Below are 12,331 nucleotides of genomic sequence, written 5' to 3'. Positions count from 1 at the left end.
CGTGTTGATGGTCTCCGGCTGCAGTTGATATTTATCTTGGTGTGCGTCCCTGGGAACAAGAAGCAGAAGTTAAATCAATACACGTTGTTCTCATACACCCCCTAGTGGGTAGTTGTAGCAATGGCCTGGGAGAAAGTGAACTGTCCCCACTCGCCTCATGATGTGTGTATGTGACACCCAAGAGACAGGAAGAAGAAGAAGACAAAGATAAATATAGCGTGATAAAATGGCTGTTACACTGCCTTCATTCACTTGAGGAGTAATGTTGATGTCACAAAGCGGGACTGTCCTATCGGCCCCATGTCTGGATATTCTGAGCATCCAAGTTATTTCAGTGTTGACAGTTTGCTAACACCTTCCTTTTCATGAACGTCATTCCCACAAGTGAAAGAATAGTACTGATGTTGTGCCACTGATGTAATAGCTGATTATCCAATAACGGAGTGGAGTTTAAAATCATTCTGGCACCATATGCCACACGCACAGACAACAAGAAATAAAGCAACTCCCCAAAGAGCTCTGCTAATTTTAGAAAGGAAAGGCTTGCATTTATTCAATGCCTTTCATGACCTTAGGATGTTCCAAAGCACTTTAGGACCAATTAAGTGCTTATTGAAATGTAAGTCACTGTTGTAATTCAGGGCATAGCTTGGCTGAACAGACCAGGGAAGTCCTAGATTTGATCCCTAGTTTATACTGAGCTAGTTTGTCTGACTCAGACAACTCCCTGCTTCTGATCACAAGGAAGAAACATTGCAATGCTCTCTGTGATAGAATAGATGACACTGTCTCAACCTACTGTTGAAGAATAGTCAGTTGGACAAAGTGCTGGAGCTCCACTGGCACTGGCAGAGCTGGAACTTAGCAAGGACTCAGTGCATTCAGGATCGGATGAAAAATTGATGGAGAGGTAATTTTCTAATTAATGCATGCACCAGCTCTGTAATACTGATGTACAAAATCAACATTGGCATACAAATCAAATAATAGTTCCTGAAAATATCCTTCCACCACAATACCCTTGCTTGGTGTTCTCAAGATTAGTGTGAAAGGAAGCAAACTGATTTTTATTAAATTTGATAAAAATGACTGAGGGCCATGATGCAAAGATCTGGATATTCTTGAATACCATTCCGAATTGTGGAATAAAAGGAAAGATTCTGTCAAACATCCTATGCCATTGTAGTAAACTGGGCCTACAAATCAATGTCAATGAAATGTTGGACCAAATAAGCATTTGAAGATAACATGTAGCAGCGAGGAAAAATGAGAAACGTCTGTATACAACTCCCAGCAGTTGTCGGGAGGGTGAGATTGGCAGATGGTGGGCTACAAATTTCCACACCATCCACAATGCAGTGGTGATTAAAGAGAATGGTCAGGAAATCTATTTTGAAAGGTTATTATGGGCAATCCTATAAATAGAAGTAATGGTTACATCAGAAACGCTTTGTGTTTCTTCTTTCTTCATTTACAAAAACAATATCTCTTTCATATGCTTGAGAGTGGCAATAATGTGGTGGGTATGGAATTAAGTGGGAAAATACCTGTATGGAATCTATTACTGCAACAGATGCAAGAGATAAAGTGTTTTCACTTTCATAGGTTATGGGCTTCCCTGGACTGCATGGTTATTTTGCAGAGTTTCTATTGAGATTACATAGCTTTCGAGTGTGGTGGGAAGCATATGTATTCTATGGATAGGCTGGAAGGACCAGTAGAAATTCTCTTGTACATTAGTTTTCATCTAAAAAAAGACTTGTAGTTACAAAGCACCTTCCACAAACTTGGGATACTCCCATATCCTTTTACAGCCAGTGCAGTGCTTTATTTTAGCCCTGGGAGAGTTGTAAAACCAGATAAAAACCCAGGGCAATTCATAGAAAATAATTGGAAAGTTCGATGATTACTCATCCGTTGTCAGACATTCCTGCGTTATAACACCATCCATATTGGTGCTCCTCCAATTCTGGCCCACTGTTTGCCCGAATTTTAATTATTAAACCTTTCCATCCTTCTCTCTCTCTCTCTCTCTGCTCTTTGAAGGAACTCGTTAAAGCCTACCTAATGTCCTAATACCTCCTTATATGGCTTGGTGACAAATTTTGTCTGATAACCCTATGTTTTTATATATAAAAACAGATGCTGACTGGCCTGCTGTACATCTAGAATATTTTCTGGATTTTTTCTTTCTGATTTGCAATATTTCCATTTGTGTTGCTTTTGTCAGTGTTGGAACATGTTTGATGTTAAACCGGCTCATTCTGGATGAAAGGTCATCTTGACCTGCAATGTTAACTCGGTCTCTCTTCACAGATGCTGCCTGACGGGTGGGGCGGAATCTTACCGCCTCATCGCGGTGAGGGGGCTGGGCCGTAAATGGTGGCAAGTCGTTCAAAACTTCATTCACTTCGCTGGGAACAGAAGATCTCACCAGCAGGAGGGGCTGTAAAACTGCGCCCATTAAATTTGTTCCCCATTCTGCACAGATGCTACCTGACCCGCTGAGCATTTCCTGTTTTCATTTCATGCCAGGGTTTGTTTGGGGCTATTTCTGTCCTGAACTTGTTGCAATGTTTAAAAAAATATATTTGTATAGATACATTTTACAAAAACACAAGTGGCATGCGAACACCAGTTCGAAATTCAAAAGGTCTGTGCGTATTTGTGTGTGAGTGCCAATCTATGAACCAAGTTAGATTCAACAAGAATAAAAACAGAAAATGCTGGAAATACTCAGCAGCTCTGGCAGCATCTGTGAAGAGAGAGGGAAAGAGAGAGAGAGAGGAAACGTTTGTACTCCAATATGACTCTTCTTCGAAACTCAGGTGAAAGAGACACACTGAAATCTCAGAGAGAAGAGTAGAAGGTGGGCATTCCTAGAAGGCAAGTGGCAGTGAGTGAGTGAAACACTAAAACAAAGATAAAATGCTGCGAATCTGAAATAAAAACAAAAAATATTGGTGTTGGTGGGGGGTGGCACCCGGCAGCATCTGTGGAGAGGAGACACGTTCTAACCCAATGGGACAATCTTCTTTGGAACTTCCAACAGGGACCTCGCCCCGTCCTTCAGCGAACGGGGGAGGGGGGCTGTCAGCTGCCAGAGGGGCAGAGTGGTCGGGGCTGTCAGCTGGTGCGGCCGTGCCCGCCAACCTAACTGTTTGTCCCCTGCATATTTGGCTTCCTCCCCCCGGCTCTTGTTCCTTTTTCCCTATCAGGTTGAAGCTGTATATGTGAGTGAGTGTGTGTGTGTGTGTGTGTTGTGTGGTCGCTGTGCATGCTGGGCTCAGATTGCAGAGAGAGAGAGAGAGGATGGTGATGGTGGTGAGAGAGTAGTTGGAGCGGGCTCTGAGCCTTCTCGGGTTAGGGAGGTGACGGTGCGGGGAGAGAGAGAGAGCTGAATGTTGCCTGTCTGAGCTTAGTGTGTGTACTGTCAGCGAGCCGGCTCGCCGCAGCCTCCGTCCCTTTCAGCGGGCGAGCCTCACCCCCCCCCCCCCCCCCACCTCCTCCTCCTCCTCTTCCTCGGTCAGTTTCACTCTGGTTACTTTCAGCTACGTTGTAACCAACGCATCACAGCCCTGGCCACGCCGGGGGAGGGCTGTTTGATTCTCTTTCTCTTGTATTCCCCTCCGCCGAAGAGGAAGAGGAAAAAAAAGGAGGGAGGAGGGGGGGGGTGGGGGGGGGTTGGCTGGTGCTGGTGGCGGTGGGGGGTGGTGGTGGACAAGGGGGACGACATCCAGTTAACATTGATCGGCTGGGGAAGCATTTGTCACAAAGCCCTCTCTGCATCTCCTCAGTGAGATGGTAACCCATGAAACTCACTGTAAGGAACATGGTTGAAAGGACCAACAAATTTATCCTGATTATTGCTGGCTCCGCAATTTTCATGATAATCATTTTCCAGTACGTCTGCCCAGGGACCAACTGCAGGATCGCGGGACCCCGAGGTTTCCAACAGGAGGAGGCGATGGATATCTTCCCTACCCCCGACCCCCACTACGTGAAGAAATACTACTTCCCGGTGCTGGACCTGGAGAGGACGGTGGATTTTGACATCAAGGGCGACGACGTGATCGTCTTCCTGCACATCCAAAAGACCGGGGGCACCACCTTCGGCCGACACCTGGTGCAGAACGTCAAGCTGGAGGTGCCCTGTGAGTGCAAGCCCGGCCAGAAAAAGTGCACTTGCTACCGACCCAACCGCCGGGAGACCTGGCTCTTCTCGAGGTTCTCCACCGGCTGGAGTTGCGGCTTACACGCCGACTGGACCGAGCTCACCAACTGCGTGCCCGGAGTGCTGAACAAGAGAGAGAACAAGAGCAGAACTCCGAGGTAAGCGAGAGCGGGGGACTTTCCACAAATTGCACACACCAACAATGTCTGGATGTGTTTTGTGTTTTTCTTTTTAAGCTGCACTGGGAGTTTTGTTTGTTTCTGAGTTAATTTCTTCTCACCGCCCCCCACCCCCCACCCCCCACCCCCCCGTTCATTTTTCTCTGTCTTACACACTCCAGAATGCTCGCCTTCTAACTTTGAGAGGGTACATCTAGCTCCTGAATCTCCAACTAACACCCCCCTCCCCACCACCTTTGTCTATGTATATTAAGTTTGATTCAAATCCAGGTACAGTCTGGGGGAGGACACGGGCCTTAACGTTAAAGACAAACATTTTTTGGATCTTTTAAATGAATTTGTGCAACACCACGTGGTACTGGTTGGTTGAATTTAGGAGGAAATGGTTGATATTTGTCCCTAGCTCGTCGCACAGCTGTTGCTTTGACATATCAGGCAGCGAGTTGAGCTTGGAGTGTATTAGTTGTTGCTAGCTATTGGTCACAAACGAGAGCCAAAAAGATCCTTGCCCTTCACTGAAAGAATTTGTGAAAGTATGTCCCTGTGCAGCTAGCACTGCCAGGGGGTAGTGTTTCAATACAATAGACTTCTTTTAAATTTAAAAAAACTATCTTGGCATGACAATATGATTGGATAATTTATTCACTGGGTGCCTATTTAATATTAAAATATAGTGGGAGTGTGGCATTGTCTCCTAGTTGGCTGTCTTGCAAATCAATTTAACAGTTTAATGACTGAGAGTGCGTGATGCTGCATCAATGGCGGGTCACCAGGTCGCCTGTGTGCAAAATTTGCACCCATCGCCATAAGACAGATGCCCCATTGGGAAAGACATTACCTCCATTTCCTGATTCTTGGTATTGGGGGTGCCAGCGAAGCATTTTACCAAGGGATAAGTTTATCTGAAGATTTTACATTGGGAGCAACAGCACCTCCTGAATGCATCCTTCTTGTTTTGTTACTGAGCTGCCTGTGGCTGTCTCCATATCAGCAGTGATGCTGATAATAGTAGTGAGGCAGAGCTACTGCCTCTAACCTTCTAGAGACCTATCTCAAGAGGCTGGTTCCCCACCCCCCACTACAGTTATATAGAAATGCAGCACATTAACTACAAACGTTAACTGCTGCCATCAGTGACACAAAGCATATTTATATTATTTAATTATACATGCTCAGCCCTTCCACCACCACCCGTATCCCAAAAAACCCCGCCTACCTCCTGTACAGGCATTGTCGATCTGTAGAGGAGAATTCCAAGGCATTGAGGAAGGTCAGTTGCTATCAAGTCTGCTTTAACACACAAGTGTGCATTGGAACACATTATGCAGTGTGGATGGGTGGGTTCCAGAGCACCGGGAGCCCCAGGGCAGGCTTTGTTTCTACAATATCAAGCAGGCATAATAAACCCCACCTGTCTGTATTTGTAATTCAGGTACAGAAAAGAATTGTTCTTTCCACTTCTCTTCAACTCATTCTCCTTTTGTGTTGGTTTGAGATACTCACAGCAGAAGAAAGACATATTGTATGCTGACGGCTTTAATTCACATGTGTTTACATACCACTACCTTGTGACAATGGGCTTTACATATTCCTGTATTTCAGCAAGTTTATATATTTTAACCTCTGTGTACTTCATGAACACATGGTCCTTGCTTTACATTTTCTGTAGTGCCATAGATTTGTTTTCAAGTTCCATCAGTGGCAATGCTTCTACTTCTTTCTGCCTCATTATAAATCAGCAATAATCTTTGTTGCAATTTGTGTATTTCCTGTTATTTAAAAAAAACTATGATATTCCCTTACATAGGAAGGTTATAAACAGCTTCTTCCCAGACAGAAGAAACTTTAGCCGCCCTCCTCCTTTCCCCAGCCAGCTGCAAATCAACTAGTTTCATATCTCTTGCAGCGGCATCTTCTAAAGATGTTGTTGTCTCCTCACTGCCACCTCATTTGAGATTAGCTAATCCCGAGCAGAGAGATGATTGCACCGGGGATTTTTCTAATCACTCGTGGCTTTATTCCACACAAAGGGCAATGTGTTTACCAGTGAAACCAGTAGAGGAGGTCTCTCTTCAGGGAGTTACTTGCCAAATCTATTATACTAGTGTTTTATTATTGGGACTTTTTTCTTTCTTAATATTAAAGAGAGGGCTGAAGAGTGTAGGATGTAGGAAAATGGAAATAACGCAGTGAGTTTACCTGCCAATGTCTCAATTTTAATTCTCTTCCTGGTTTTCAAATCCTGGCTTCCTCCTGATCCCTGAAACCTTCTTCATTGCTATAACACTCTAAGATCTCTGTGCTCATCTAAATCTGGCTTCTTGCACATCCCAAGTTTTCATCACTCCACCATTCAAGACTGGGCCCTAAGTTCTGGAATTCCCTCCCAACCATCTAACCTTCTCTCCTCCTCCTTGAAGATGCCCTAAAAATGGGCTGTTTGACCAAGCTTTTGATCACCCATCCTTATATCTCATTAAGTGGCTTGCTGACTCCTTTTCCTGATAATGCTCCTGTGGAGCAACTTAGGGCATTTTCCTAGGTCAAAAGCACTCACAATGCAGTTGTCATTGTTCAAGTAAACAGGATGTGCTGAACCATTTTATTTGAAAAGAAGTGATCATAATAGTCCTGATAGTCAGTTGGTGAAGGAAGAAGCCAGAACCAGTCTTTCCTTGGAATACATTTAATCACAGAGTGAAACATTGCAGGTATATATCTCCTGACTCTATTCCTGTGTCACTAAGTGTTTCTTTATATATTGTCAAGTAACTATCCAATATTGCCCTCCACCTGTAAGTACTTAACCCCCATAGATACAATTAACAGTGAATGGTCAGGGTTCCAATTCAGGTGAGGGTGGGGCTCCAGCTTTGGCTCAAGTCAAGCCAGGGCCGGAGTCACCTGAATGTGGCAGAAACAGGAATGCAGCTGAGGTGTTTTGAAGGCCTGCAACAGATGGGAGCGAGGTTTACAGACGATGGATTGAGCAGACGATCTGGCCTGAGGAGTGAGGAAGCCTGGCAGCTGGTCATCATCCAAAGCAACAGGGGGTCAAACAAAAATATAGCGATTGCTTGTGTGACTTCATTTTTTAATGTTACTCTGGAGAGATGAGAGGGAAGACTACAGAGCATAGCAAATGGTATTTCCAAGCCCAGCGAAGGGAGTTCTAAATAGACCCTGCAAAATATGAAGGTTTCTAAAGTTATAAATAATATTTACATTTTATAGAGCCCTTGCTGGCATCAAAGCGGGAATTTTAACCCAACTCAACAAGCAGGGAACTCATGTGATCAAGTGGAACAACAGTTTTACACACTGCCCAATATTGCTGTTCATCCACTTCAATGGAGTGTAAAATCGAGCACAACTGAATTGCAAAGCCATCATTGTACCCAGTCTCATTAATTTGCTGTGCGTGGGTTCAGTTAAAATTGCACCACTCCCTGCCCCCTGAAATGTCTCATAGTATAAGTTCCTCTCTCACTCTGAGTTCATTTGGAGTACAATAACTGTGGAATATTCAAGGATAGACAAGTATGACTTTGGAGTGAAAATCAGTTTATTAAAAAACAATTAGGAGTGCATTTTATAATATGGCTATTGACTGGGAAGAATCAGTTTAAAAACTAAAAGCCAGTAACCTTGAATAGTGCACTGACTCTACTGCAAGTTTGCTAATGGCTGGCAAATATTGGTCCATTACCTTCAGGACTTAGCTGGTTAAATGGTTGCCTTATTTAAAAGCAACAGAGTCCCTGAGTAAACAGATTTATCTTTTGAGTCCGCCAGTTGGAAAATAGATTACATGCAGTAAGTTTGTGATAACATAATTTAAATGTAGTCCAGTAATCAGCTTATGGGCAGACCCACTCTGAAATCTGTCCAAGTGCATTGATGTTCTTTGTATTGAAACAAAAAATCTGGCTGCAATTGGCCAGAGGTTATTGGAAAGAAAATGCTATAACTTATTTTCTTCAGCCACCTCCTTCCAAACCTCCTCCCCCAGGCTCGCCACCCCAACTCCCACACCACTCTGCCCCCTTCACAATGGATTAGTTAAACTGCAATGTCTGAATATCTTTGGGATAACAGGCAAAAAGTGTAACTGAACAAATAACTATGATCTTGAGGCTCTGAATAGGATTATCAACAAGGTTCGAACGAGATGTGGATTGCAGAAGAGTCACAATTTGGAAGGGGGAGGCATCAACACACAATATTTAGAAAAAGGTTGGGCTTTTACAGTTGCATTTCATGGTATTCAGTTTCAATTTAACTCTCAGGTAAAAAGATTCCCCCTTTGCTGTTCTCAGGAGTGTGGAGGAGTTCCCTCCGGTATCCTGGTGAACATTTTACCCCTCCCCCCCTGCTATCAACATCATTAAACAATCAGGTTTTCAGGTCATTATTTCATTTGCTGTTTATGGGATCTTGCCTTGCTCAGACTAGCTGCTGCATTTTACAGCCTTGCAACAGTGACTGCAATGAAGGTGTACTTCATTTACTGTTTAAAAAAAAACTTTGGGATATCCTGAGGCTATAAGAAGTCCAATATTAATGAATATCCTTTCCTCTTCCTCTCAGTTTGAATGTTTAAGTCGCTTTTTATTGATGGTAATATTTTATTTTCATAATTTATTTGAGGAACAATTCTGAAGCAGTATAACTAGTATGTGATAAGGCCATGAGCAAAACCACTGATTTTGCTTTATATTTAAAAAATAGATAGAATTGTGCAATGTCATTCCCAAAGAATTGATTCCGAAAAAAGAAATTCCAGAAACCCATGGAATGGAATTTGGGACAGTTAGTCCCAGAGCCTGGTGCCCCCTGATGAATAGTAGTCCATTTATACATTGCGAGCAAGGCCACTGATTTTCCGTTTTAAACACAAGCACTAAAATTGGAGTGTGAGATCTTAGAATGCTGGTTAAAATCCATGGAATTTATCGACAGAATACAGAACACAATGGAGGTTGATGTTTTCAGTCACTGTAAGCCAGTGCCCCTGATTATAATTTAGTGTAACCCAATGATCAAATGACATCCTAACACAACGCTGTGGCCGAAGTGGCTGGACCTAAAGGCCGTTTGACCTTTAACTTCTCTGTCAGTTCATTTCGATTCACACCATTTGTGCAATGACCTGAAATGGTGGTTCGGGGGGTTTGCTAACAAGACACAGCTTCACAGCTTAATAAGCTTTGTTCCATAAATAATACAATGCAATCTCATATGACATTTCTTGGGTTGCTAAAAAAAATTTTTTGCGCAATGCATTGCTTTGTGGTAATGAACTTGAGACAAGTGCTTGTTGCAGTACCAGTGGTCATTGTAATACTTGTTTTCGCTTTGTGCACAGTGGATTCAAACATTGTCCTTAGTCACTTGTCTTCCTTCCCCTGCACTTCTGAGACCCAAGACAATTTTAATGAGGTTTAAAATGATCTTTGCCTTAAACTTTATTGGTGGACCAATGTAATTGAAACTTCATACACCAGAAGATGATTTAAAAGCCTTGCATTTATCCAGTGTCTTTCATAGCCATTGATCATTCCAAACTGTTTACAGCCAGTAAGGTACTTCTGAAATATAGCCATTGTTATAATGTAGGAAGCACGGCAGTTAATTCAAGCACAGCATCTCCAACAAACAGCGATCAGAAACTCCCTCCTCCATCCCCACCCCTGTTCTGTTTCTTTCCCCTTCCTTTTGTTTTTTCCAATAATTTATATAGATTTTTCTTTTCCCATCTATTTCCATTATTTTTAAATCTTTTATGCCCCCCACCCCCACTAGAGCTATACCTTGAGTGCCCTACCATCCATTCTTAATTAGCACATTCGTTTAGATAATATCACCAACTTCAACATCCCCCCACCTTAAACCAGCTTATATTTCACCCCTCTCCTTGGATTCAACCAGTTCTGCTGAAGGGTCAGGAGGACTCGAAACGTCAACTCTTTTCTTCTCCACCGATGCTGCCAGACCTGCTGAGTTTTTCCAGGTAATTCTGTTTTTGTTTTGGATTTCCAGCATCCACAGTTTTTTGTTTTGATCAGATAATTGCTTTTGTTCATGATGTTGGCTGAAGGAAAAACATTGGCTAGGCTCTGGGGAGAACTCCCCTGGTTATCTTTGAACAATGTCATGGGATCTTTTATATCCTGTGAAGGCAAGTGGAGCCTCGGTTTAACATCTAATCTTAAGAATATCACCTTTGGTAGTGCAGCATTTGGGTGACCTGTTGAAGCAATTAGGTGACCCAGTATTAAGATTTTAAAAAGAAATGCTACTCATCAGAATGTTGATTGGAAACTTACTGTAGTCCATTGAGTTGTCCGATGCCGCATTATATATCTTGATCAAAGTAATGATTAGAATTGACGAACTGGCTTCTTGTGCCCTTTCATAGACCTCTGGAGTCATTGCATGCGCATCTTGTTGCAAAAGAGGTACTTTAGCAGAGGCAACAATTCCAATCCTCACTGCAAAGAGATTGCCTGTATTTTGATGCTGTCATGAACTGGGAGAGTGACTCTGCGATTTATAAATTAATTCCCACAGTTGTATAAAAGTAGTTTTCCATTCAGTTGGGAATAAAGACTTCATTGTGCCCTTTCTTAGTCATGTGATATTGACTGCCAAGTTGCAGCTTAGAGTATATTTTCAAGATGCAACCCAACAGACTATTATAGGTGCATTGAGCAGTTAAAATTAGTAGGTCCTGGCATTTCAACCTGTTAATTAAAAATCTGTTGTATTAGCTGGATTCAATTGTGGCACTGTTCAGCAACTACCCAAGACTTGCAAGCAGGATTGACAAGTAATCAGGGGTCCCACCAGCAGAACTGCATTTGAACTCCCTCCCAATTCTTCATTCCTGTTGTGGTCTAATTTGTGCACTTCCTATTTTTCCTCTAGTTTTATTCCAATACCATTTCACTGCTGTGAACAATATTTCAAAAAAGTGCAATTTTGTTGATTTTTTTTTATATCAAAGTACATTGGCTTGAGCTGTGAGGGTGAAAACCTGTCCAGTGTGATAGATTTTGCAGTGTTAATCACAGACTGTCTGCAGAGTGCAATTTGAGCCGTCGAAACAATTGTGGGTGCGAGTCTGCCACTGATGGTGGTAGCGAAGAGAGCAATTTGAGGTGATGAATTAAAGCTGCTTTTATATCCCATGAGGCCCACGCTAATGCCACAAGTTCCTAGAAGTGCGGATCTTGAGACACGACGTGTGTTAAATGCTGTGTGCTTAGGGGGAACGTTGGACTTTGGGCTTATGGTTCCCAAAGCTCCCCATCCTTGCCTCATGTCTGAGTCTGTTGTAGACTAATTGCTAGAGATTGATTGCTATGAACTCCATCATTGTCATATCACATGACTACCCTAGGATGGTAGAAGGCAATATAGATAGACCATGGTCTTTTTTTTATGTAGCAATTCCTGTGTCTTGAATGCTGGCTGTGAGCCAAATGTAAAACTGTCAGGACTCACCAAGAGGGATTGCTGGGAAGAACTGTATTTAGTGGACCTCTCAGGCCCCCAGTCTAGTAATTTTTACATTTCGTTTATGCGACTTGTGCTTTTTGGAACCACTGGAACAAGATTGGATCTCACATAAATGTAAGTATGACTTCAGAGTATTGCACATTAAGTAGAGCAATACGGTGCCAAGACATTTCAATTCATTTCACTAATAAATTACCCTTTTTAATGGAGAGCAGTATTGTTATGTAAGCAATTTATTTTATTTTATTTTCCCATATTACAGAGGGATCAATAAGCTTCAGGACACTGTTTCCATGCTGAACAACTTGTCTGCCAGAGCAGGTTGTCTCAGGTTTGGTACCATGTGAACATCTACTTAAATTACTTCTTAAGGAAACTGAACCAGCTAATGGCAATGGATTTTAAGGGGAAGCTGGGCGATTGCTTATTGTGAAGTAATCTGGCAGGATGTTAA

General features: G+C 42.7%; 1 protein-coding gene across 1 annotated transcript in view; it reads left to right on the top strand.

Moving 5' to 3' along the window:
* Window positions 1-3,719: 3,719 nt before the first annotated feature.
* The window catches only part of LOC121269840 (heparan-sulfate 6-O-sulfotransferase 1-like), a 277,655-nt gene continuing 269,043 nt past the window's right edge, over window positions 3,720-12,331 (top strand). Inside the window, exon 1 of the mRNA XM_041174868.1 lies at window positions 3,720-4,332. Within this exon, the coding sequence (XP_041030802.1) occupies window positions 3,812-4,332 (521 nt within the window). The 5' untranslated portion in view covers window positions 3,720-3,811. The remainder of the gene's footprint in view (window positions 4,333-12,331) is intronic.

This window comes from Carcharodon carcharias, chromosome 2, assembly GCF_017639515.1.
Source record: "Carcharodon carcharias isolate sCarCar2 chromosome 2, sCarCar2.pri, whole genome shotgun sequence".
In the NCBI taxonomy this organism is placed as follows: domain Eukaryota; kingdom Metazoa; phylum Chordata; class Chondrichthyes; order Lamniformes; family Lamnidae; genus Carcharodon; species Carcharodon carcharias.
This window is presented reverse-complemented; position numbering and strand designations above follow the sequence as displayed.